Source organism: Pogona vitticeps, chromosome 9, assembly GCF_051106095.1.
Source record: "Pogona vitticeps strain Pit_001003342236 chromosome 9, PviZW2.1, whole genome shotgun sequence".
Taxonomy (NCBI): domain Eukaryota; kingdom Metazoa; phylum Chordata; class Lepidosauria; order Squamata; family Agamidae; genus Pogona; species Pogona vitticeps.
In genome coordinates, this window is record NC_135791.1 from 7,376,846 (window position 1) to 7,402,935 (window position 26,090).

A 26,090-nucleotide genomic window follows, 5' to 3' on the forward strand; every position below is an offset into this window, starting at 1 on the left:
TTAAGGAAGATCTTCTTGCGCTGCTGGGGGGAAAAACGTAGACCGTGAGTTTAGGATGACCCAACTGGCTTGCTCCCCAACTGGCCTCCAAGGCTTGTTGACTTAGTGTGGAGGTGTTTGTATGTGGTTTATGCGCATAATACTTGATCAGGAGGTAGTGCAGGAAAGCAACCTTGCCTGTCATAGTCTCTCACGCACAAATACTGTGTCAGCTGCGCCATGGCCTGTGACACCACAGTCCGCTCCCTTCAGGTTCTGGGCCTGAAATCTCACGGAAGAGGTTGACCTGCGAACCCTGCTCCCCACGGGCCACTCAGTCACCTGTCCTAGGTGCGAAGTGGAGGCCATAAGTGGACCATTGCTCAGTCAGCTGTTTCGGCGCGAAGCCTTGTATGGTACTTCCAGGCCCTCATTTGCTCTCCCTTCTTACCTTCTTTCACTTCACACAAAAAGGACTTCATTATTTTAAACAGAAGCGTCCTCTAAAACAGAAGATCGTCTTTCTGAGATGTGTTTATTTTGGCAGTCAAGGGTCTGAAACTTCCTCCCAGTTAACCGTTAACGCCTTCCCTTTTCCAGCACCCACCCATCAATGAGTAACTAGGGAGGAATGTTTGTGACACAACACGGCACAAAGGAACCAGAAAAAGCTTCGATTCAATTCCGAATCCTTGTGGGCTTTTGTTGTTGCTGCTCTTTTGCTATGTTACTATCTCTTTGCTTGATAATATTGACGATATTTAGCATTTCAAAATAAAGTAAGTACAACTTGTTTTTGTTACAAAGCAGTGCTGAAAAAATAAATGAATCTAGTCCAACACCAAGGATGATCCTGTTTGGACTGCATCCCTCCCCCCAATTCAGCACCGGCAGTTGCAAGTTAGGGCTGGAGGAATTTAACAGTCTCCACCCTGGCTTTGCATTCTTGATCCACAAATCCGACATGCCTAATTGAAATGACTTTGGCAGTAGTATTATGCACATTTACCTGGGAGCAAACCCAGGAAAGGCAATGGGGCTTACTTATGTAATGGCAGACATGGAAGTGGATTAATCCATGTCAACCAATGAGGAGCAGGCATTTTGTACAGCTAATGGTTGTTAATTGCCCATTTTAAACCAAACCTCCCGTAAATACTTCGCATTATTGCAAGGGATAGCTTGCAATAATGTGCTGTTCCGGAGAAAACCCATTCTCTCTCAGCTACTGTAAGGACTGCTGCTAAGCTCAGAGGGAACAGGAACACTTACAAGTGGTGACTGATTATTTCATAGCCCCTCCAAGCAGAATCCCCTGGAGTTTTAATTTTAGATGCCCTGGTTCCATCACAGCACCTTTTACAAGAAAACACATAAGCCGCCTAGAGTGGTCTTTTAGACCAGATGGGCGGGGTATAAATCAAACAAACAAACAAACAAACAAACAAACAAACAAACAAATAAATAAATAAATAAATAAATAAATAAATAAATAAATAAATAAATAAATAAATAAATAAATAAATAAATAAATAAATAAATAAATAAAGCAAAGATTGACTGCTTTAACAACTGAGTTGCCTTCTCCGGGGCATCTCTCATGCTAAAAGGAGTCCATGTACAAATATGAAAAAGAATTAAACCAGTATTATGTTAAAAATGGTAAAGACTGCAGTATATCACAACAATTTCAGTAACAGAAAATTATCATGATTTATTTAAAATATTTTTACCCCACATTTCTCCTTAGAAGGACCCAAGGCCTCTTACATCATTCAAAAGGCAATATTTCAAAGCTACAAACAGTACCTATGCAAATATGAAAAAAAAAATTAAACCAGTACTATATTAAACACAGTAAATAAAAGCAGCAGATCACAATGGATTAAAAAACTCCTCTCAAACTGCCACTCACTAAGGAAAAGCCTACCTGAAGAAAAAAGTCTTCAGCTGCCTATATAACCATAATATGAGAGAACCTCCACCTGGCTTTTTGGTGAAGAAGGCCTGTCTCTATCCTAATTAATCCCCCTATATTTCCTGTTTACATAAAAACTATTGCTACCTTATTCTAAAGTTGGTTTCACTCACTGCCTTTTAGGTTTACTGTGAAAATTTGTGGAAATACACATCTTATTGTTATTAACCGTATTGTTTAGATGCCCACATGATTCTTTAATCTCTAACATATACATGATATATTCACTGTCAACTTTGAAGGAAAAGAAGCAATTGATTTGCATATGTGCATAATATCGGTAGAAATACAGTGCATCTCAACATAATGAAAAAACTATTTATTTTATTTTATTTATTTATTTAACTCATATGCCGCCCACTCTACCCAAAGGTCTCTGGGCAGCTTACAACAATTAAAATACAATTAAAATACAATAAAAGATAAAATGATTAAAATACAATTAAATTAAATACAATTCACTGAGCAGGGGCAAATTCTCGACAGGCGACCTCAGTGCTTCTTCCTGCTCTCCTTTTCTATGGCTCTTTCTACTTTTGAAGCAGATTTGGGTTGGACAGCAATTCAGAGACATGTTTCCAAACAGAGGGCTGCTCCTTGTAAAGAGAACACATGGTCACCCTGAACACAATACTTTCCTCATTACTTTCACATTGAAAATCAAGTCAGTCATCGCCAAACCAGGAATACTGGGGTGGATGGTGGTATCCTGCCTCATACAGAGAGGGATCATCATCACCTTAGAACGGCAGAGCTGGAAGGGACCCTACTGGTCATCAAGTCCAGCCCCCGGTCAAGAAGGCACAGTGGGGAATTGAACTCCCAGACAGATCTCTAAACCACTGAGCTATCTAGCAAAGGTTTCATTCCAAGAGCCACTGACCCACCTTCTTCTTCCAACCAGCTGCACCCAACGTCTTCTGCTGCTCTAATAATCTAGTCTGTAGGGCACAGGTAGATTCCTTAAGCTGTGTTCCTTCTTTCTGTGGAAACCAGTGGCCAAACACACCCCAGCCAAGATCTCGGCTGCTCCTCCACTCCAACCTAGATAGATGCATGTTCCAAGTTGGTATTTGTCCTCAGGCGAGACCTCTGGATCCGTAAAGTCCGCTAGTGTTCGGTATGCCATGAAGGATGTAGCACAGAGGTATAAGCCTCCAGAGAAGACCTGCAAGAGCCCGGAGCCTCCTATAAGGCAGTAGTTTGGGTGGCCTGACCACCAACGTGTCCCGGCATGGGAAAGAAAGTAACCTGAAAAGCCCGCAAGCACTGAGACGACAGACAACGCCCTCACCATCTGAACAGGCCAGGAAAGGGCCATTTCCTCTGAAATAGGTTGACATACTTTGTTTTGTAGGCTGGTGACCTCCACGCAGCTCTCCCAGAGGCCATCGCTGAAGAAGACATCTTGAGGGAAGCCAGGTCTTCGGGGAAACTCACGCCATTGTGGCGTTATCGTAGCGGCCAGCATCAGGACCCACCCCATGGGTGCCAACACCAAGCCAAACACTATGGCGCCAGTTGCCATAGCCCCCTTTTAAAAAGGGCAAATATCTCTTCTAGGTGGAATCTGAGGTGATCGTTGAGGATAGAATCGCAAGCAGGAAAACGATTCGTCTTTTCTAAACAAAAGCTTAATCTTGGACTTGTCCGGCTCCCAGAATGGGACAGAATAGGAATCCAAGTTGCTGGGCTTTATAGTTTTGGTCGCTGCATCACCTCATTACACTCTCGCACTTCCACAGCACAATTTACACAACCTGGAAAGGAATTTACTTCCTGAGGTATGAATGATGTGGCAGAAATAAATCAAAGCGACTCCGTTTTAGTTAACCGTTAATGTTGTTGCTCCTTCTATTTCTGGACCTCTTCTGTGGCGAGTCATAATGAAGGTCTTTAATCATTAAAAAGCAACATGTCGGTGCTATAAATAGCTATCTGTCTTGAATCAGCATACTCATTGACTTGTCTTTAGATTTAAAGCCAACAATATCCATTAGTTATATTTAATATTCATTCTATTAACAGCAAGTTAGCATCATAAATAATGATTTTTTTTAATTCCCCAAATTATGCCGATAACGTATGGAGTTCTTGTAAAATTAGAAATACCATTTGAAATAAGATATTTTAAAGTTTGCATTTGAAGCTAAGATTTGTTCTCTCTACAAATAAATATGTATTGGATGCAGCTTTATATACATCCCTTTTCAGCCTTTTGGCTAAGATTAAGTGTACTGCATATTGCAAATTATGACATTATCTCAATTTTTGAGACGTCCCTGCAGCTGTGAGACTGATGTAGAAGAAAGACACAGCAAGAAGTCAAACATTTCAGAGGCATGGAGAAATTAAGTACATGCAACCAAACTGTTGGAGACCTCGAAGATTATCTAGCCTTGGGGAGGAGAGGCTCTGGTTTGCAGACAATCCTTATCAAGTGAGAATTATATCTTTTCAGTTCAGGTACAAGTATTTAGCTGGCTGGATAGTTCAGTGGTTGAGGTATCTGGCTGGGGAGTGAAAGGTTGGGGGTTCGATTCCCCCACTGGGCCTCCTGGGAGAAGAGCCAGCCTAGGTAGCCTTGGGCAAGCTGTACAGTCTCACAGCGCCCCTAGTGGAAGGGAATGGTAGTACACATCTGAGTATACTCATTAGTGTACCTGGAAAATTCTGAAACATCAGTCAGAATTGATTTGATGGCACACATGTGCACATGTATTTAGGCTTAGTTACACTACAGTATGGATGGGCAAAGTGTTGGGTTTCCAGACATTTTGGACTGTAACTCCCAGCATTTCTCATCATTGGCTACGCTGGCTAGGGCTGATGGGATCCGTAGTCAAACATCTGGAGCACCACACCCGACCCTCCCTTGAAGAGGATTGGGACTTAAGCATCGGGGTAAAATGCTTGAATTCTGCAAAAATTATTCTACTTTCTCTCCCTCTTTGGATTCTGGCCATAAAACAATTTTTAAAAATGCAATAAAATTTGCAAATAATATAAACCAAGATTTATGGATTCCATAACCCCTCTAGTAGGGCAGATAAAAGCAATATTTTCCCCCCAAAAAATCGATTTAAATTTTAAAGAACCCATTTTTAAATTTCAGTTGTCAAAAACTTTAAAAATCGTGATTTTTTTCCCCCCTGGCCCGCCTTCGAATTCTATCCTCTTCCCCAGAGTGCATTCATTGGCTGCTGCCCCGGCCAATCGTATCCGGCGGCTGAAAGAGTGACAGCGAGGCAAGGCCCCTCCCTCGGAGTGTGGAACAGGACGCGGCGCCCCGCCGCGGGAAAAAAAAAAAAAGAGAGAGCCGCCGGACTTTCAACGGTCGCGGCGCGAGAGGGGCGGGGCCGTGGGCGTGTCAACAAGGGAGAAGGCGGGCTATCGCGAGCCCTTCCCTCCCTCCCTCGTTCTAACGGCCGCTGCGCATGCGTGCTAGGAGGTTTTGCTGGCTGAGGCGATTTAATAGTTTCTTTCTGCGCTGAGTTCGTAGCGAACTATTGTCAACCCCCTCGCCCCGAGTGTCCCGCCAAACGGAGGGGTTTTCGCCCGCGGAGTCCTCAGTTATACTCCAGAGGTAATAAAAATGCAGTATTTATTTATTAATTATTTTATTTATTTATGATAGATATTTCTCCTCTCTCTGTGGGGAGGGGGGGTCCAGTCGTGACCCTGTTTAACTTTTCCTCAGGCACTAATAATCTGGTGTAACAACCACGCTTGGGCTGAAACGGTGAGGCAGGAGAGGGTCAGGGTTTGCTGCCTGCCCTCCCTCTTTAGGGCTCCTCTCTCTACCTCACCGCTTGCCTCCCCCCGCTTCCTGCTGCACCACGTGGTCACTTTGGGGGGGCAGGGGTCCCCCTCCTGGGCAGTGACGTAAACGAACATCATCATAACGGAACCATGAGCTCCCAGAAGGCGACGATCCTAAATTAACCCCAAGGGGATCCCTAGGGTGTTAGGTTCATGGCGTGTCAATCCTTGCTTTGCAACCTATATTTTACATGCATATATTAAGGAAAGAAGGGGGGATCTTAGAGGGTGCCCAGAAAGCTGCATAACTTTTTTTATTGGGCGGGAGGGGTTTGCTACAGAGTGAAGCAAAGATAATTTAAATAAATAAAAAGTGATCGGCAATATTACACTTCATGGCAACATTTGTTCCAGTGCAGGGTTGTCTTAAATTTCCCAGGGAAAGGAGAACGTGATGTATTGGATGTTTTGGATTCTGTTCTGTAAAAAAAGATGGTGCCACAGTAAATCTGTTTACTCACATGTACTGACTGTTTTTCTGTGAAATAAGCCAGAATTCTGCATAACTTCAGATTATTGCACTGCTTGATGGTACACACAGTCAGTTTGTTTCTACTTTGCTTTTTGCAGCTGGTATGACTGCCAAACAAAGCAAGAAGGGTGCATTTAGCATGTTGTCCCAGCTGGGGATAGGGGCACGTAGCGGTTACCACCAAACAGTCTTGAAATTATAAAGCAAAAGAGAGCTTGACTAGCAATTCTGGATTATAAAGGGCATGATAAATCAGATTTCCCAGGTTACGTGACATTGTAAACCCTGGACAGGCAACTGTAGCCCTCCAGATGATTTTGATCTGCAACCCATCACAATTGGCTGGCTAGGGCTAGTACAAGGGGGTGCTGATAAGTATTGAGCCTTTCCCAGAAAAAAAAATTGAGCTAGGAAGCTGTAACTGCCACACTACTCTACATATTCTCCTAGGAAGTCAATGCACTTGCAATGTCTGTCCTGCAGCTTCTTCAGTCCCTGCAAAATTCTTCTGACTGCTGGTGTAACCACTCATTTGCAGCATTAGTTGCCTCCAGAACACTCCCAAATCATTGTCCCTTCAGGTGTTTTTTGAGTTTGGGGAACAGATAATAGTCAGAAGGAGCCAGTTCGGAAGAATAGGGTGGATGGGGCATCACTTGAAAGCCTAAGGAGGTCAGTTTTGTCATTGTTTCACCTGCGGTGTGTGACAAAGTATTGTCATGCAACAGGATGACACCCTTGGAGAGCTTTCTTTGATGTTTTTCCTTGATGTTTTGCCTCACCTTTGTCAATAAAGCACAGTAATATTTTGCATTGATGGTTGAACCCTGTTGGAGGTAGTCCACCAGCAGAACTCCCTTCTTATCCCAAAAAACTGTTGCCATTTGCTTCTGGACCGACCTTTGCACTCGGAACTTCTTTGGCCTGGGGGAACCACTGTGCCTCCATTCCTTAGACTATTCCTTTGTCTCAGAATGATAACAGTAGATCCCTGTCTCATCACCAGTTACCAGTTTGCCCAGGAAATCTGATTCATTTCTTGCAAAATGTTCCAAAACAGCCACCGATGACTCCACACGTTTCCTCTTTTGTTCGGTTGTCAAAAGTTTGGGGATCCACTTTGCTGCCAGCTTTCTCATTTCCAAGTCGTTGTGGATAATGGCACCAACTCTCTCAAGTGATATTCTCAGATACATAGCAATACTTTTGGCTGATATTCAGCGGTCCTCTGTGATCATGTCATGGATGGCTTTCACATTTGCAGGTACAGAGACAGAAACACACCTTCCACTGGTTTTCTCACTTTCAACACCGAAATGGCCAGTTTTAAAATTGACAACCCAACAATTTAACTGTTGCATATGAAGGGCCACTGTCACCCATAGTTTGTGACATTTCTTCATGGATCTGCTTTTCACCTTTCCCTTGGAGGAACAAGAACTTGATTATGGTCCTATGCTCTTTCCACATTGAACTTTTCGGGAGGTGCTGCCATGTTCACTTTGGAGCTGAGCATGAAAGATAAGTTAAAATCATAGGTGGTTGATTTTTGCACCATTGAATACAGACAAATTGGCCAATACACACTGCAATTTATAGCTTCCTAGCTCAAATTTTTCTGGGAAAGGCTCAGCACCCCCTCATAGCTATAGGCCAAAAACATTTGGCAGGGTACACTTGATCATCCCTCTCTAAATGAACGTTTCTGTTTTATTAGGCAGTCGTGCTAGTGGGGAGACACATTGGCTCTTTGCAAATTAGACTAGGTTAACAAATTATATAAAAGTTGAATATTTTCTCTTTAGTAAATTGAGACTGCAGAATTTGACTGTTGTTTTTCCAAATTCATTAACATGGAATGGGATTTCCATGTTCTTTCCTCCATGTTGTATGGTATCACCAGGCTTGCAGTTCCTCTTACTAGATGTGTGATAAAATATTTTTTTCTCTTTCGCTTTACTTGGGGTTATGCAGTATTTGATAGCTTCTAGTGCAGTGAGGCAGGTTTGATCTCAATCAAAATGCTCAGAATCCTGCTGTGCATTTATACCTGCATAAGTATAATGCCTAAATTGTTGTGGCAAATTGCTATTCTTGTTTTGTCCTAGTCATGCACCAAGATATGTGACCGGTACATGTAAGTAGCAGCGTATTAATTAAGAGCAAGTCACATCTCCTATTTATGTCATTACACCTATGCTTGTATACATCTGCAGTAGCATTCTGGCCATTGACTATTGTTACCTGTGAAATGTGGTGGCTTTTCAACATACATGTTAAGCCTGTTCTAAACATTTCCCCCCTTCCTAATATGCTGTTGACATTCAGCATTATTTTTTCTTCCCAGAGCCTGCTGAATATCACTACTGTGCTTATCTGTATGTTTTGTGTAGTATTCTCATTGCCAATATATCTAAGTCACGCTTGCACTCAGTATCATTCACATCATGCCCATGAGATGAACTGCAGTACAAATTGGTTAAGATTTTGAAGAGTAACTTTGAATTTGGAGTTATTTGTCAGCACTGCTCATAAAAGTGTGCAGTGTCTAGATTGGGATTTACCCTAGCAGTTGCATGTTTGGGGTGTAATCCGCTGCCTGTGTGATTAGCAGTAACATCTTCATACTAGCCATGGTTAAAGTTGTTGTCTGTCTGAGATACGGGTAGGAGAGTAGAGGGACTTTCATGTGCTCATGTAATCTGACCTTGGCCCTGTACTAGTGGTTGAAGAATAGGCTGCATTCACACTAGCCCACATTTTGAGAATTCTTCTGGACACCATAAATCCTGACAATGTAGCCTCACTCCTGCCCCAATTTCAGTAAGGGTCTTTCGATAACAGTATTTTGAGCCCTGTCATCCCGTAAATCTCAAATTATTCTGAAATTACAGATAGACACTCTGGTTCAAGTATGGCTGCCTCTGGAGGTACACTGACTGGGACATCCTACTCAAACAGCTCAGATGGTGAGTTTTTATACAGAACTCTTATATTAAATCTTACAGCCTCTTTTGTGTCAGGTTTTACCTTGTCAGATAAGACAGACAAAGTGCTGAGTTAGTTACAGACCAGATGGGGAACAATTAATTAAACACAGTCTTAACCAATTAGTCTGGCTGCCTTGACAGCAAATTAGAACTTTGAATCAGTTAAGGTTAAACTAATAGTCTGTTGGTATATTCAAATACTTTTAATTTAGCAGAGGCAATCTATATTAGTTTTCCAATGTATTTTAATGAGCTTCTCCCCAGTGTTTTGAGTTCTGCTAAGAAGTAATGCCACAAATCAAATGTGGGAATGCATGGGTGCCAACCTGCATTCTTACATCCTAGATACAGCCTTCTAACTTGTTTATGACACATATTTCTAGCACTAGGAGTTAGCTTTCTTTCTTCATATGACTGATGTAATAATGCATAAACAGCAATCTGCTTTTTCCTGTGTCCCCACCTAGCAGAATAAAGCTGCAGGTAAAGAAGTTCTTGGCAGATCTGTTCTTCTGGCATTTAAAATTTTATACTGACAGCTCGTTTACAGAAATTTATAAACTTGTGACACATAGCATAATTCCCCTGATAATCAATCTGTGATTCTTCATTCCTCCTTATACCAGCACTTGGGTATTGCAAATAGCTGAAACAGAATAGAACAAATATCTCAGATGTTTTTACTGACTATGTCACATAGGAATCTGAAATTCTTGCAGTTTCTGGAAAGAACAAAACACTATTTGAAAACTAGGTGCCTTAGCTTCTTGCTTTTGCTGCTGCTGTTTTTCTGTATTGAAACCTGAGAGTTACTAAGAATAACTTCACACTTCCATCTAGTCAAATCTGGAACTTCTGCGTCAGTGTTTTCAGTATTCAGACCTGCCTTATTCCATGTAGCTATTAGAGAGAAAACAAGGCTGATTTTTACAGAAAGGCTTGAGCTAAATTCAACAACTATTGCTTTAGCTTCCTAAGAATATTTCAGTCTTCTGCTTCTTTGGGGTAGCTGCTGACTCCACATCTTCAGCAGCAAATAAAAGTTACAGTGTTGTGGTTTGGGAATATAATCAAGAGTTCTGAGCCTAGTTCCTGAGTAAGTTTTAGCATTTGTAAACTTGTTTTCAAAAAGTGTTTTGGTTTGGTTTGCTTCTGCGTTTGCTTTGTTGTTGTTGTTGTTGTTGTTGTTGTTGTTGTTGTTGTTGTTGTTGTTGTTGTTGTTGTTGTTGTTGTTTTATATGACATCCTTCTCCCCATAGGGGACCCAAGGCATCTCACAACAGTTAAAACTATACAACAATCAGCCATTTAAAAATAAGATAGAAGTACCATATTTTTAAAAACACAATTAAAATGCATATCAGCATTAAAAACAAGATTAAAAACAATTTTAAAACTTTTTGAAATTTCTAGGTTTAACAAACAAATGATTCCTGAGACACTTATTGCTTAAAAGCTTATTGCTTTATAAGCAGGTAATAAAGCTCCACTTTGGTACTTCTTATAAAGCTCTGCTTTGGTTTTAACATTTATTTGGGCAAACATAGGTTTCTGTTGTGATCAAATGCCAGTTCTTTGCATGCTATGAAAGTTAACTATTATATCTGTAACATTTTAGCTTTACCCCTTTATATATACAGTAGCTGTATTATATTTTCCTAGGTCCTAAAAGTATCAAAAAGCCATGGAAAAAGCTAAGTATCAGATAGTGTGTAATGTTCTGGGTCTAATGCTCAGAATTCTAATTTTGTTTCCTAGCATTCTGTAGTTCCAGTGACAGTTCTTCATTTCAGCCCATCAAAACCCAAGTGGCCATCCCTACAGCTCATGTCATGCCTTCTATGCTGGATGCATCTCCTCGATTGGTGAGTGAATCAAGTTCTTCTCGGACTGCCTTGGCATCCTCCCCACCAATCTCATCAGGCGACATACGAGGATTAATATCCAACCATGACTCTGACACTCTGAGACCGACCCAGATGTTCCACAGGAACCCTCACCTATATCGGGCTTCAATGGAAAATGGCCGTGATCAACCACTGTTCCTTACTTCCAATCAAGCAGGTGTGGACAGTGCTCAGAAATCTGTCAGGCAAACTGGGGAAGTCACAGTTAATCATTCTTTTTTGCAAGATAGACAGTCCGCTGGCCCTTGGTCCCAGCTCCAAATGTTCAGTTCAGATGCCACTATGCCTGGTGTAGAAAAAGAACCACACACAGGGTTGCTTGATGCTAAGCCAATGACAGAGGCCAGTCGAGTCTGTGAAAAGCAGTTATCCTCGGAGCTTAATCCAGCTGGTCTGTATTCCAACCCAGCTGTTGCTCAGTCTCAGATGTGGAAGCAGGAGGCCTGTGCACTCCATCAGCATGAAAATTGTGCACTGAGTACTTGGAAACAGCACCTGGATCATGTTCGGCTTCGACTGGAGCAGATGCAGGTAAAAGGCTTTTATATATATATATAATTTGAGAGTGTATGTGTACATAGACAGCATCTTTAAAATACAGTGGTGCCTTGCATTATGACGTTAATTCGTTCCAGCGAAATCGCTGTAGAACGAAAACGTCGTAATGCAAAATTAAAAAGCCATAGAAATGCATTAAAACCCGATTAATGTGTTCCTATGGGCTTGAAACTCACCGTCCAGCGAAGATCCTCCATAGTGCGGCCATTTTCACTGCCTGTGCAGCGAGGAATCCGTCCCAGAAAACAGCGGGAGCCATTTTTTTTACCCGACGGCCATTTTGAAACTGCCGATCACCTGTTTTAAAATCGTAGTTTTGCGAGAATCGGTTCCCGAAGCAGGGAACCGATCACCGCAAAGCGAAAAAACCCCATTCAGACCATCATTTTGCAATCACAATTGCGATCGCAAAAAGATCGTCGTAGTGCGGTTTCGTCGTTAAACGGGGCACCCGTCTTGCGAGGCACCACTGTATAATAAATTATGTAGACATTATTCAAAGTTGCATATTTATCATATATTGTGTGTCAGTTCTCTTTTTTCCCTTCTGACAGATTGTATACATAACAGAATTAACGGCAAGTATAGAGCTAGGTTTTTATTTCAGTCACTTGGGCAACTGCTACACAGAAATGGAAAGGAGTTCGGGATTGTTGGTGTTTGAAGCTATTTATTACCTCGTGCTTTTAGTATGTTTGGTGAAAGAGTACAATGTAATATTTATTTTATTTAACCCTGACCCATACTTATTGAAGAGAGAATGGATGACCACAAGTCTTTTTATGTGATGCTCTTTTTAACACAATTAAAATGCATATCAGCAAAGTTTTTAACATAACTTTGAAGAGAAGTGTTACCATATGAGTTTTGAAGGAGCAATACCAAGCAAAATGGGCATCGTGGTCATGTAGGTAGCTAAAATCCCTGTTTTTGCTACACCTAACTTATATACTTTGTTGGACAACAGAGTGTATTTTTAGTTAGAGCAGAGTGGATTTCTGGTTAGAGTGGAGAATAATAATTGTGAGTTTCAGTGATGTTTCCCTCTGTTGCACAGTGATTTAAAATTATTTTGCATAGAGCTGCTTGGATATGTGCCCAAAATAACTGTATATGAGATAAACATCCTGTGTTATTGGCAAGTGGAAAATGCAGAAAGTAAAATAGTCTCTGTGATGTCATAGTTGTGTTTGAGAGCTGAACATCAAGCCTTGTTTCATCTGAACCTCATATTTCTAGCTGCAAAATAAAGCTGCTTGCTATCATCCCTTGGTGGACAACACTTCGCTACCCACTCTTGATCCAGCGCAGTGGGTCAGTATTGTGAATGCAAATGAGAACCTGCTCAGGGAGAAAGAAATTCTTATTGACAGGTAAGAAATAGAACAACAGAGATCCATTCTGTGCTTCTGTAGCAGTTAAGACTAAAAAAACGTGATGTCACAATTCTAAATTCCTAAACACTGTTACATGGGCACCCCTGTGGTGTGATGGCTCAGGGGGACAGAGTTTGAATCCCCGGCTCTGCCACTGAAAATCACTGGGATGTGTGTAGAATTGGTAAAAACCTTGAATACCTCACTTACCTAGAAAACCCCATTAGGGTCACTATAAGTCAGTTCTGCCTTGACAACACATAACAGCATCAACAAGCAATGTTGCAAGTAAGCCTCACTTGAGGATACTTATCAGTAAACATGAATAGGTTTGTGCTGTAAATTTTGTGCCAAGAATCTAATGAAATAGTTCAACGGTGTCACCACAGAAGTATGTACATCTGCTATGTTAAAAGTTATACAGTTGTGCCCCTTTATTAATGATTAAGATCATGAAGTGATTTAATGGTTTTGTGCAACAAGTAGCTTTCCAGATTTTATTGGACTGCGGATGTTGCTGGATGAGAGGCAGTGTGGTGCAGTGGCTAGAGTGTTGAACTAGGACTTGAGAGACTTGAATTCAGAACCCATTTGTACAAGAAAGTCACTGGGTTACTTTGGCCAGCCATAAACTCTCAGTGTGACTGACTTCACTGATTGTTTTGAGGAAAAGCAGAGGAAGAAGAGGGTTGTAGCTCATTCCAGGAAGGAAGAACATGCATGTAACTAATAAATAAATTCCCAACAGCCATAGCAAAAGGGGCACTGGTAACACTTGATGAGAAATACAGTCCAAAAACAGTTAAAACACACACAGGAAGTTCTTTCTGCTAAGTTAACTTTCTGTTTTGACATCTGACAGTCCAGTTTAGTAAACATTAATGTCTGTCTCTTGTAATTATTCTGGTTTAAAGGCAGAGGCAGCACATTTCCCAGCTGGAGCAGAAAGTACGTGAAAGTGAGATGCAGGTCCATACTGCCCTCTTCAGTCATCCTGCCTCCTATGGAGACATGTACTTGCTCAGGATGCAGGTAAATGCTAGCATCTCACTGTTGGTGTGCCTTGAAGACACTGGCCCTTCTCTGAAGGAAGATTCAAAAGAATACTGATGGGTTGAAGGAGATGGGGGTGTGGAAGAGGTGGACTGTTGTTCTGTGGTGCTCTAATCTCTTGACACCTAATCTAACAGTATTGAGCATAGCCTTGTAAATAGGAGTCTGGAGGTGCCAGCTGCTGTGGGGTGTTTTTTTTTTTTTGCTGGATATACTGTAAAAGAAAGGATTTGCTTCCTAGCAACCTGTGTAGTTCTGTGCTGAGCCCAAAGAAGGGACAGAGGGCTTCCTTCCACTTCCATTCACCTGCACACATTTTCATGTCACCTGTGGCAACAGGGTTAATGTTGAAAACTGATTGACTGACCAGCCGTTTCTCTGAGCATGTGGGTTTTGAGAGATGCATTAAGAGCTACTTGATCTTTGGGCGGTTTTTACAGGAATTGCAGCGGGAGAATGTATTCTTACGAGCTCAGTTCACTGAAAAAACAGAGTCTCTTAGTAAGGAAAAGATTGAATTGGAGAAGAAGTTGGCTGCTTCAGAAGCAAGCGTCAAACAAATCCAGGATACCCACAAAGAGGCTATACAAAAGCATGCTGTGGAATTGAAGAAACAAGAAGAAAGGGTAGGTTTTCTGTGTTAACACTCAATAATTTTGTTTGTTTAAATTTTGTACCGCCTGTTCAGTGAAAAACCACTGCCTTGGGCAGTTTACAATGGAATTAAACTATCACAACTACCATCCCAGCCAGCAAATTAACATTTACTTTACTACAAACGACAACAACAACAAAGACAGCAGCAATAAAGCCATATGCAATGACTGAAGTAAATAATACAAATGAGGGTCAGCAGAAAGACTATTGTAGGGGAAGGATATTACAGTGGTGCCTCGACTTATGAACACCCCTACTTACGACCATTTCGAGTTACGACCAGCTCCAGCCGCAAAATTTTCCTTTTACTTGCGACCACAGCTTCCACTTATGAACAGAAAAAGGCGGGAAATTCAAATTTCTAACTGTAGGTGGCGAAACTGTTCTGGGTGTTTTTGTAGCGTGGTTTTGGGTTGGGGGGGTTATGCTTCTGTGCTGTGATGGGTCTTGGGGGGTTGGTTTGTTGGGTTTTCCCACCACTCCCAATGGGTCTTGGGGGGTTGGTTGCTTTTTGGAGTGTTTTTTCCCCATTTCCAATGGATCTTTCACGGTTGGTTTGTTTTTTGGTTTTTTCCCCCATTTCCGATGGGTCTTGGGGGGTTGGTTGCTTTGCCGGTTTTTCCCCCATTTCCGATGGGTTTTGGGGGGTTGGTTTGTTTTTTGGCTTTTCCCTCCCATTTCTGATGGGTCTGGATTGCTTTGGGGGTTTTCTCCCCATGGTCTTGCATGCTTCCCTTGCTTTTTCCTTTGCTCTCTTCACATTTCTGATCTGTTCCATTTGTTTTCTGGGCATTTCCAATGGGTCTTGCACGCTTGATTGCTTCCCCCCCCCCCAGCCGGAAGGGATTAATAGTGTTTCCAATGAGTCTTGCAGTGGTTTATTTATTTATTTTTCTTTGGCTGGAACAGATTAATTGCATTTCAGTGCATTCCTATAGGAAATGGTGCTTCGACTTATCACCATTTCGAGTTACGTCCATCTTCTTGAACGGATTATGGTCATAAGTCAAGGCACCACTGTACTAAAGGCTTTTTTTAAAGAGCTTTGCCTTAACTAGCTTGTGAAAGGCGTGGAGGGAGGAGCACAGGCAAACCTCTGATGGGAATGAGTTCCAAAAGACGGAACCACCACCAAAAAGAGACCTAATTCGTAGTTAATACTTTCTGGGCCTCCTTCAGAGTAATGGGTGACACAGGCAGCAGTTTTTTGGGAGAAACATTCTAACAGGTATCGAGGTCCCAGACCATTTAGGGCATTGTACTGTGTGTCTACACCTTCAAGAAGGCTTCCAGTTTGAAATCCTTGGCTAGGAAACATGCCTGTTCAGATGCAGAGGGTACATGCAGAATATTCTGCTCCTGTAACCAGTACATGTAGCAAGGAGAAACTAGTTTTTTTTAAAAAAAAATATTTAAATTAATTATTTGCCACCTTTTTTCCTATCATGAACCCAAGGCAGATTACAACAAACAAAAATAGTAAAGAAGTAAGAACTACTGCATAATATGCCTCCATGATTTTCTTTACAGAAATATGAGCCATGTTAATGCGTGGAATCCTTGCCTTTCAAGGTGAGGCAACAGGCATACCTGCTTCTTATCCTTGATTTCATGCTGCAGATTTGAACAGAGGATCTTTGCACTAATACTTGGCTTTTCTGATACATTTTTGCCAAAAGGTTTGACTCACTTCCTGCTCCCCCATTTGCAGTACACATTAATGAAGCAATGTTGCAAGAAGTGGTGGTTGCCTGTGTTGAAGATGCTACATGGGGAGTTGGATAAACCATGGGGAAAAAACTGAGAGCATCAAGTGGAAATATTGTTCCAGAATTTGTTTGCACTTTCTTTTTTCGTAGTTACAGTGGTGCCTCGCATTACGACGTTAATTCGTTGCAGCAAAATGGCTGTCTTACGAAAACGTCGTAATGCGAAATTAAAAAGCCCATAGAAACATATTAAAACCCAATTAATGCGTTCCTAGGGGCTTGAAACTCACAGTCCAGTGAAGATCCTCCATAGTGCGGACATTTTTGCTGCCTGTGCAGCGAGAAATCCATCCCAGAAAAGAGTAGGGAGCCATGTTTTTTACCCAGCGGCCATTTTGAAACCACCAATCAGCTGGCCAAAAATATTGCTTTGCGAGAATCGGTTCCCGAAGCAGGGAACCGATCATCGCAAAGCGAAATTCACCCATAGGAAACATCGTTTCAGTGTAAAGCGATTTCATCGTAAAACGGAGTGCTCGTAATGCGAGGCACCACTGTAGTTCTCTGCTCATCAGTGGTTCTCAAGGAGAATATTTTCTGTTTGCTTTCTTTAAAACTTGGCTGCCACAGCCTACACCTATAATCAAGTTGCTTCTCTTCTGCAGCCTGAGAGGATCAATCTCTTCTATTCCATCTTCAAGTGCTAGCTATATGTTTCATTTTCTGGCTTTGTGAATACTGTTTGCCATGCAATTCAAGTATCTGAGCCTGATGCATTTGGGTTGAATGCATGATTGTAAGAGAGCCCAGCATATGCTGTTTGCACAGGTAAAGGCAAGAGACAAACATCTGGAGCATTTGAAGAAGAAGTGCCTAAAAGAATCCGAGCAAAACCGTGAGAAACAGCAGAGGATTGAGACCTTGGAGCGCTATGTTGCTGACCTCCCGATGTTAGAGGACCATCAGAAACAAAGCCAGCAGGTAGAATTCAATCTTCTAGATATCCCTGGAGGTGCAGAATAGATGGCAGGGTCCCTGCATGTATTTGTGAGTGTGCATGTCTGGTTAGAATGACTGTTTGCTTTGTCAGAAAGGAAGGTATTCTCAGTTCGGATGCCACGTTGCTCGTAATGATAACAGGAGTTTCGGCAGCTGCTAGCTACATAGATAGGCAGGTTGCTAAGGTGATTTCTGTTTTTCTGAAGTGTGATGTGTTCGTCTTTCCTAGCTAAAAGAGTCTCAGCAGGCAGCTGCAGCTTTGCAAGAAACGGTGACTGCTCTTGAGAGAGAGCTTGGAGATGTCCGTGCCAGTTGCAGAGAAAAGGAGCTGCAATTAGAATTACAGAAACACAAAGAGATGGAGCTGCTTTCCACTGTGCGCAGGTAATGCTTCCTGGAACTCATTTCAGAGAGGGTCAAAAAGTGGGAAGATGCAGTCCAGGAATCTGACATTGGATCGCACTCATGACAGTGAAGCCTTCCTGTGAACACCCTATGGATTGGGCATGGGCGACAGAGAAGGATGATACGGCAGAATGTTTATAGGGGAAAGCACAGTGGTCAGAGAGGAGACACTCGCAGGAGACTGTGGAGAAAGGGAAAGATGTGTAAAACCAAATATAGCTGGTAGGGGACGTATGACCTGAGGTTTTTATGGAGGGAGAGTGTTAGAGGCTTGGGTAGTCGGGAGGGAGGAGAGAGGCATTTGGATGAGTCAGAATGTTGACTGAAGCCTTCAGTTTTCTGAACTGATTCTTAAAGGCACTCCATACCCTAAAAAGCCTGGCCTGTTTTGGTTTCCAAGCATTAAAAAGTTGCAAGCATTCTGTCCTAGGAGCTAGAGGAGCTAATCTTATACAAGATTTATTTAGAGTTGCCTTTATTTGATTTTTTTTTTTTTTTTTTTTTGGTTATATGTTGATATCTCTCCTTTCTTCAGTGAGCTCAAGGGATTTGTCCACAGCTTTCTTCCCACATGCTTCATCCTCACAACAACCCTGTGGGGAAATAAAGGTGAAAGAGACAGTGACTGGCCCTTGGCTGTCTAAGTAGATTTCATAGCAAGAACTTGAACCTGGATCTCCCAGCTCCTAGCACACTTTGCTGACCCGCTACCATATTGGTACTCCTACAAGTTAAGACTGGAGTTTTACAACTAAATGTGTTAGCGGCAGATTCACTTTTTTTAATCTGTCAAATCATATATTAGAGCAAATGTTCGTCTGTTGTAACAATTTATATCAGAAATAGTTGTGTAGCACGTAAAAGACTAATTTTTGTTTTTCATAAGCTTTCATAAAGACCAGCAAGTCTTAAAGGAGTTACATGACTATTTCTGATATAAATTAGAGCAGGATATGTGTGACTGATGACTGGTGAACTCCTCACTGATAAGCGTATTGGTGTGAAACCCTCACCTTCCTCGTGGTATTTAGTCTGCCACCATCTCAGGTTGTCTTCTGCTTAACTTGATGCCTTTCATTGGTAAATATTTGTTTCTATTCCGGCTCCCAAAATTCAAGTCCTTTTGAGACATCTTAAAAGTAAGTGACAAGTACTTTGGCTGGTTCCTCATGGATAGTTGGTAAGGGGTGGTTTTATCGGTAGTGAAAGATCAGCCCAGCTGGAGAGGATTCTGGAGCCTTCTTTCCTCCCTCCCATCCTCCCTCTCTCTCTCTTAAAATTCAGTTAATATTGTAATACTGAGATGGCAATATTTAATATCATAAGTGCTTTAAGTCCTCTTGTGAGGAGAAAGACAGTGTAATTATATTAAATAAATAATTGACAGGCTAGTGAATAAGTTAAGGGTACTTATTCTGCTACCTCTGCCTAAATGTGGATTTTTTCCCACATTGGAAGAAAGGTAGGAGTGGGTAGCAGAAAATGTGTGGTTATTCAGCAGTTAACATTGATTTTAAGCTTGTCTATCATCTGTTTTGTTATGCATCACTTGGAATGCCTTTATGGGATGAGAAGCAGTAAATAAATACTTCTGAAAAATCTGAAAGAGAGAGAGAAATGTGAACTAGTTTCTTAATGTGAGACATCAGTATTGAAGAGTGTCAGAAAAGAAGGGGTTTTTGCAATGTAACTGCCTATTTTTGGAGTGGAGTAGTATGTTTCATTTGCTCTGGAATGCGACCCCCCCTCTAAATGGTGGGCTTCTCGAGGTCACTCCATTTAACGTTGCTCTCCTGTTTCTCAGTTTACAAGACAAGTTGCAGCGTAGCAAGAACCCATCAGTGGATGGCTACGTCCAGGAGATGGAGAAAGAGAAGCGAGAAAAGGATTCTTTACAAAAAGAGCGTGATCTGCTTAGAAAGGTAACTCTTCGAGTGGAAACTGAAAAATATGAGGAAGGGATAATGTAGTGGAAATTGGGACCTCCTTTCATTTTCCTCCATACACTCAGCGGCCTTTGTCCTCTCTACTAGGTGCCCTCTTCAAAATTGCAGCCTTTGCTTTTGCCAGCGTGGCTCTCACTATAATCTATTCACTTTCAGATCGTGGATAACCAGAAGAAGAAAGCGGATCAGTTGTCTTCACAAGTAAAGGTGAGACTACTGTTGAAGGCTGAGACAGATGGTTTGTGTGTCCTGCATTACTCCCAGGGCCATTTGCACTTCTCTCCTCTTTGTTTTGCAGGAGCTGGAAGAACAGATTGCTCAGGAAGAGGGCATGGCTCAGGGCCTGAGAGCAGAAGCACTGAGGCAAGAGAGCGCCCTGCAGCAGTTGCGTGTCGCTGTGAAAGAGGTAGCCTCCCTTTTCCACCATGGCATCCACTAAGGAAATATCACTGTCAGTGCTGTGGCACAATAAGACTCTCGGTTTAGCTTCTCTGGTCTATTCAGGTGCTAATGGTTGTTTGGCAGTTCATATTTGTAGCCTTATGGAGGTCCTTACACAGTTACCATCTTTCAGTTCTTTGGCCAATTGTAGTTTTTTCAAATCATTGTCCCAATTTGCACTTGTTTTCATGCGTGTTCTTGACACTGTTGGGGTCTTGATTCATAGGATCTTCCTATGTGTGTCAGTGGGTGTGATGCTGTGCTTCTTGAGAGCACTGTAGCTACTGAAAACTTGATTGTGGTCACAGAAACCATACCTGCTACAAATGGAGGTTGGGTAGAGATTTCTTTGTTCTCCTCGTGGTGATCCAGTTTGACAGCTGCTTTGTTGTGGTTCCAACTTTTGGGATGAACATAAGTCACGCTCTTGACTTGAACTTGTGCTCCCAGTATTTTTTTTTTAAGACCAGTGAAATTCATGCTGACAGGCTGTTTGGGCATACAGTTAAGGGTTAAACCCCAGAAAGCTGCAGAAACCATTAGAATACAAGGAAGTTGTAAATGATTGATCAATCTTCATGATCACAGTAGAGCCCATTAGAGTCTCTGGAAGATAATGTAGCCAGAGGGCTGCACAGGCTTGGCTCAATGTACACAGAGGTCTGTTTTCACACTCTTATCTGAGAATCACTGATGAAGAACACTATAGGGGATCTTATGTATCATTAATCAGAATTGTTTCTGTCTGTAGCTTTAGATCCAGCCATCCTTGGAGGTATTCTGATTGAGTGAGGGAGTAGTAGTATATGGGTAGATACCAATTTCAGGCATGAGGGTGGATAGAGATAGAGTTGAATCTCTAAATCATAAGCTCTGTACTGTGTCCAGCAAGTGAAGCATAGATTTGAAAGACTTTTCTGAAAATGTAGCAGAGAATTCTAACTTCCTGTGTGTTAATGTCAGGCAAAGTCTTGTGGTGTAGTTTTGCGCCTGGTGCAACATGGATCAGGTGTTGGAAACATAAACTTAACACTAATTAGTATCTTCCTGTCCCTCCCTATTTTACTGTTTAAAGCCATTTTTGATTCTTAAAGGCTCCCCACCATTCCAAGTCTCCCAAAGCTCTAGGGCTGAGGGAGCCTCAGAGCCTGCCTCAGAGCCGGACACGGGGGGCGGGGGGGGGGGAATAGGAAGCTTAAACTAGTGTAAGTTAAATGTTTCTGGTGTCTGTTCCGAGTCATGTTGGGCACAAAGTTACACAACAGATTTTGTCCATTATTTCTGCAGGTGAGATGGGAACAATTGTTTAGAATTTATGGTTTCTATGAAATCATAGTGTCAGATCGCTCTGCATATAATATTTCTTGCCTCCCTCAACACAGTGATCTCAGATTCTGTAGGAAAATATTTTAAAGTACTGTAGTTGCTTCTGTCATTCCGTAGGTTGCTTAATACGTCATATAGATATGAAATAAGATATTATAGAACTGCAGCCTCTCACTAGGGGGCGCTGGAGAACAGGCATGGTCCCTCACCCTCCAGTCTGTCTGTCTGTCTGTCTCTCTAGCTATCTGCACAGAATCAGGAACTGATGGAGAAAAACCTGACTCTTCAAGAGCATCTCCGGCAGATGGAGCTCAGTCAGCCCCTCTCCGATGAGACAGCCCGTCTTACCCAAGAGTTGCACAAGGAGTTGGCCAGCTGTCTAGAGGACCTGCAGTCTGTCTATAGTGTTGTAACTCAGAGGGCACAAGGAAAGGATCCCAATTTGTCATTACTTTTGGGGATTCACAGTAAGTAAAACTGCTACCAAACCACCCAAATGCACTGGCTCTCATGAAGCTGAGTAAGATTAGGCCCAATTTATACTTGAATGGAGCCCCACCAAGGGATACCACGGATACTCAGGTTGAGCTAAGACAGAATGCTGCTTCTAGTCGTTGGCCTTAGTAAGGCAGCTTCCTACATTCCTGCATTTGAAGTCTTGTTTGTTTCTTCCAAAAGCTAGTGGTGAGTAAAAACTTTGTGATTCTGGAGATGTGATGCAGGGAGGCAGAGCTCGGGGCTTTCCAGATATTGCTGAACTACAACTTCCTTCGTTGTCAGTCTGACAGTTGACAGGGCCAGCTAGGACCAATGACAACTGCAATCCAGCAATACCTGGAGGGCCACAGGTTTCTAGTCCTCAAGGCCTCTCCTGATCAGCCAGGTGCCTATTTGTGCTTCAGCAGCGAGCAGGCTGGCTAGAGTGGGAGAACAGCAGCCTAAAAATAAAACAAACAAAACAAAGTGGGAGTTCTGTGTTGAGGAAATCTTTTGAATGTTTGCTCTGCCCAGTTTATTGAAATATGTTTGTTCCACATAAGAATATCCTCAAGATTTGCCTCCTGCAGGATTTATGCCCGTGATATTCTGCATTTCCTCATCTGGTTTATACACCATTGGAGACGGATAACAATGAGGGCTAGAAACAGGCCTTTCTTTTAAGAAAAAAACACTTAGGTTCTAGCTTTTTGTGGAATATCTGGAGTCCCCAAATGGCAACTTTAGTCTAATCTGTGCCTTTGATTTTGCAGCTGTGCATTGCTCAGTGAAAGAAAAGGAAGATTTGCTGCAGCCAAACATGCTAGCAAAGAAGCTGGAAGAAGTAAAACATTTGCACAAAGAGGTTGAGGATTTGCGGACAGCTATTTCTGACAGATACGCCCAGGATATGGGTGATAACTGCATCACGCAGTGAAGTCAAAAAGAGGGGACATAACACTGGGACTGTGGATCTGTTCAAGCTGCTACGAGTGGGTTCATCAGATGTCTCTTTAATATATTCTATTGTGGTGATAGTGCGGCATGTTTGATTCCTTAACAGAGAACCCCTAAAGAAAGGCCTTTGGGGGAAAATTGTGATAAACATCTACCTCCCTTTTTTATTTACCTGATCTGGGCAACTGAATGAATAGTTTGCTGCTCTTGACATCAGTCATAAACACTGGCATAACTGCAGCTGTAGTGCTGGCTCATCCTGGCAGTTACAGCTTTTCTTCAGCCAAGTGTTTGCCATCTCCTAGGGAAGGGTACTGTTGCGGCCCGTAAACATATCTGTGATTAGCAGCAACACATTTTCCAGATAATATAACTGAGGGAATTTCTGCATCTGTATGCAGAATACCTAGTTAATGCAAGAATTTGTGGCCGACTCATTCTAGAAGGAACTGGCTTGGCCTGAATAAAAAGTTCCAAAGTAGTTTGAGCAATGAAGAGAAGTCTGCTGGCAGCACCCCGTATCTGGGTGACTTGATCAGGAATCTTTTAGTACTGTACTTGGTCTTGATTCCTAACTCAGAATCTATACTGTGGTAGAAGGTCTAAGTGGTCCTAAAAGCAGTGCACTCCACAAAAAAAAAAAAGCCAAAACAAAGCAAACATCTATAAATCTCCATAAATCACTGGAGGTGGAGTGCTAGACATGACCAGCACAAGTGAAATGGGCCTTTCTCATATTAGTAGACCCATATGGGTTGTAACATTTCCATGCGAGTGCACCTTTTAAACTATATTTTTGTATCTTTCTCATTCGAGTACTAACTTGACGGGATTTTTTATCCTGAAATGATGCATTTTTATAAATGTATAGTGCAATACAGTACTGAAGTGAGGCTTCATGTTTAACAAAAAAAAAAAAACACACCTCATCCATTCTTTCCAGTGACTTGTGACACTTCTCCCATCCATATGTATCTTAATTAGAGTGAAGTCTTCACTTATAAGACAGTAAGGTAATGAGTTCATTGGTTAGACATTAGGGTTCATAATTCTCAAGACTGTAGGTGGTGTTCTTGAATGACTCACTTGCATTTTTAAAAACTGCGTACCTTGTTAACAAAGTTAACCTTCACCTGATACACCAGTTTTCTACCGACAGGAGTTTCAAATAGGAAAGATCTTTGAATTGTAGTCCTTCACTTCCCTTCAGAAGTGTTTCATACTCTCCTAAACAAACACTGAAGCAGGTATTCTCAAGACATACGGTTACTAGCTCAACAAGCAGTTTATTGTAAGCCGCCAAAGAACATCTGTTGATGGCATTATTCCATCCTGTCCTTCTTCCCCCCCCCCCCCCATATATATATATAAAAGGACAAAAGTCATTTTTAAAGGAGTGTCTCAACATACCGTTGCATATTCTATCAGTTTATGAGCTTTTTCTTCCAAGGACTTCCTATTTGAATACTCCTTGGCAGATCCACAGTGGTGGGTCACAGATAGCTCTTCACAGCTGATTAAACTGCAGTTTAAAGTAATTCAGTGTACTGTGTCTCCTACTGTATAGCAGACAAAATGTATTCAAACAGGAAGTACTTCTAAGAAAATGTTCACAAAAGAGTTGAACATAACAATGGAAATGGCTTGTCCTTAGTCTCTCTTTTGCAGTGTGTTGGCCTCCCTCTTCCTTTGTAAGGGCAAGTGAAGTGGAGCTGCAGGATGATGATACACGATAATCCGCAAAGGTTTAATCCTGCTTTGATTTCCAGAACAGACAAGATGGAAATGGAATTTTTACTAGTGACTGTAATTAATATGAGATACAGCTGTATTTCAGTGGGAAGTTTACTTATTATTATTTGCAGTTAAATCAATCAATTCCCCTTGAACACCTGATTTGTGGCCTGGCATAAAGGATGAACAGTCAGTTTTAAATAGGAAAATCCAAAGTAGCATTTTCTGACAGCAGCAGAAGATAGCTTTCTAAATTCAAGCTCCTGCCAAGAACAATTCGATCCAAGGATTACAGTCAAACTGCTTAATTTCTGGCAGTTCATGGAAATGTGGCATTAATGAAACATTTGGTCCTCTGACAAACTTCTACCCTCCCTGGGTGGTTTGCTTAAAAAGTAAGGGAAACTTTTGTGAAGTCTGAGCTTGATGTGTCCCAGCCAGTGGAAAGAAGAGTCACTTTGTCCTTAGGCATTTTTCAGCCCTTGTGTGCCAAGGACATGCAAATAAATAATCTCAGGGCCATAGTTTTAATATCATGCATTTGTTGTTGCTTGCACCCAAAGAGGACTTGTTTGTACTTAATATTTTGCTTACAAAATAAAGTGGGTTGTTTTGAGGGGGGAAATGCCATTCCTATGAAAGGACTGCTTCATTCCAGCTGTGTGCCACCCTTAAACTTTGCCATCTCTTTGTCGGAAAGAATTTTCCCCCTTCTTTGGGACTTTTTGTTTTATCATATCCTGATGTGTAACCAGTTATTGCTTTCATAGCTCTTTAATAGCTAAGACATTCTGGAGGATATGCAATTTAAAATCTTCTGTGCTCAAAATCTACTTGTTCCTTTTTTTAAAGTGGAAATTGTCCACTCTGTTTTTTTAAGTGTTTAGAATTTTCAACTTTCACTGTAGCCTATACAATCTGGATGACCACAGTCCTGTTGTGCAGTGCGTAAGTGCAGTGGTGTTAATTGCAGGAGCAAATTGCCATGGGTTTAGTAGCAGCATAACATTCCTTTGTTGTGCATTAGTCGTGTGAGCTGGTACATGACAACAGATACAAGCAGCAGTCAAACACTACAGTTTTTCTTGTACTTATTCTGGCCAAAGTTATTTTGATTAAAAAATAGCCAGATGTAGTGACCCCCCAAAAATTAAATAAATAAATACAGAAAGCAGGCAAGATGACTTACTCATGAATCCCCCTATATGCATCTTTGGTAATATTATACCCAGGAATGTAAATATAGCTGTCCCAGTAACCCTACAAAATAACTTTTAACAGATGCAAATATGCCAGGTGATGTC

The 26,090-nt window shown here is 41.7% G+C and overlaps 2 protein-coding genes across 4 annotated transcripts; one reads left to right on the forward strand and one right to left on the reverse strand.

Moving 5' to 3' along the window:
* Nucleotides 1–2,686: 2,686 nt before the first annotated feature.
* On the reverse strand, nt 2,687–4,019 carry LOC144584266 (claudin-7-like). The gene has a single exon (XM_078380028.1). It carries the CDS (start codon nt 3,483–3,485, stop codon nt 2,886–2,888), a length of 600 nt encoding a protein of 199 aa, XP_078236154.1. The 5' UTR covers nt 3,486–4,019; the 3' UTR covers nt 2,687–2,885.
* Nucleotides 4,020–5,369: 1,350 nt separating this feature from the next.
* Nucleotides 5,370–25,416, forward strand: CEP85 (centrosomal protein 85). Of its 3 annotated transcripts, XM_020803249.3 has the most exons (13): nt 5,370–5,543; nt 9,146–9,220; nt 11,000–11,679; nt 12,946–13,079; nt 13,997–14,114; nt 14,576–14,761; nt 17,330–17,482; nt 17,730–17,884; nt 19,710–19,827; nt 20,008–20,058; nt 20,150–20,257; nt 21,860–22,085; nt 22,869–25,416. In XM_020803249.3, the coding sequence occupies exons 2-13, from the start codon at nt 9,166–9,168 to the stop codon at nt 23,030–23,032; spliced, it is 2,148 nt and encodes a 715-aa protein (XP_020658908.3). In that variant the 5' UTR covers nt 5,370–5,543; nt 9,146–9,165; the 3' UTR covers nt 23,033–25,416. The 3 variants fall into 3 exon arrangements, with proteins under 3 accessions (XP_020658908.3, XP_072836239.2, XP_020658910.3); XM_072980138.2 differs by lacking the exon at nt 21,860–22,085 and having other exon boundaries at nt 5,373–5,543; XM_020803251.3 differs by lacking the exons at nt 5,370–5,543; nt 9,146–9,220 and adding an exon at nt 9,334–10,337.
* The last annotated feature ends 674 nt before the right edge of the window (nt 25,417–26,090 follow it).

Excerpts from the sequence above, each read along its gene's own strand:
- CEP85 (XM_020803249.3), top strand. The coding sequence starts at position 9,166 with ATGGCTGCCTCTGGAGGTACACTGACTGGGACATCCTACTCAAACAGC. Across the intron at positions 13,080-13,996 it reads AAAGAAATTCTTATTGACAG|GCAGAGGCAGCACATTTCCC; the intron begins GTAAGAAATAGA and ends TCTGGTTTAAAG. Across the intron at positions 22,086-22,868 it reads ATTACTTTTGGGGATTCACA|CTGTGCATTGCTCAGTGAAA; the intron begins GTAAGTAAAACT and ends TTGATTTTGCAG.
- LOC144584266 (XM_078380028.1), bottom strand. The coding sequence starts at position 3,485 with ATGGCAACTGGCGCCATAGTGTTTGGCTTGGTGTTGGCACCCATGGGG.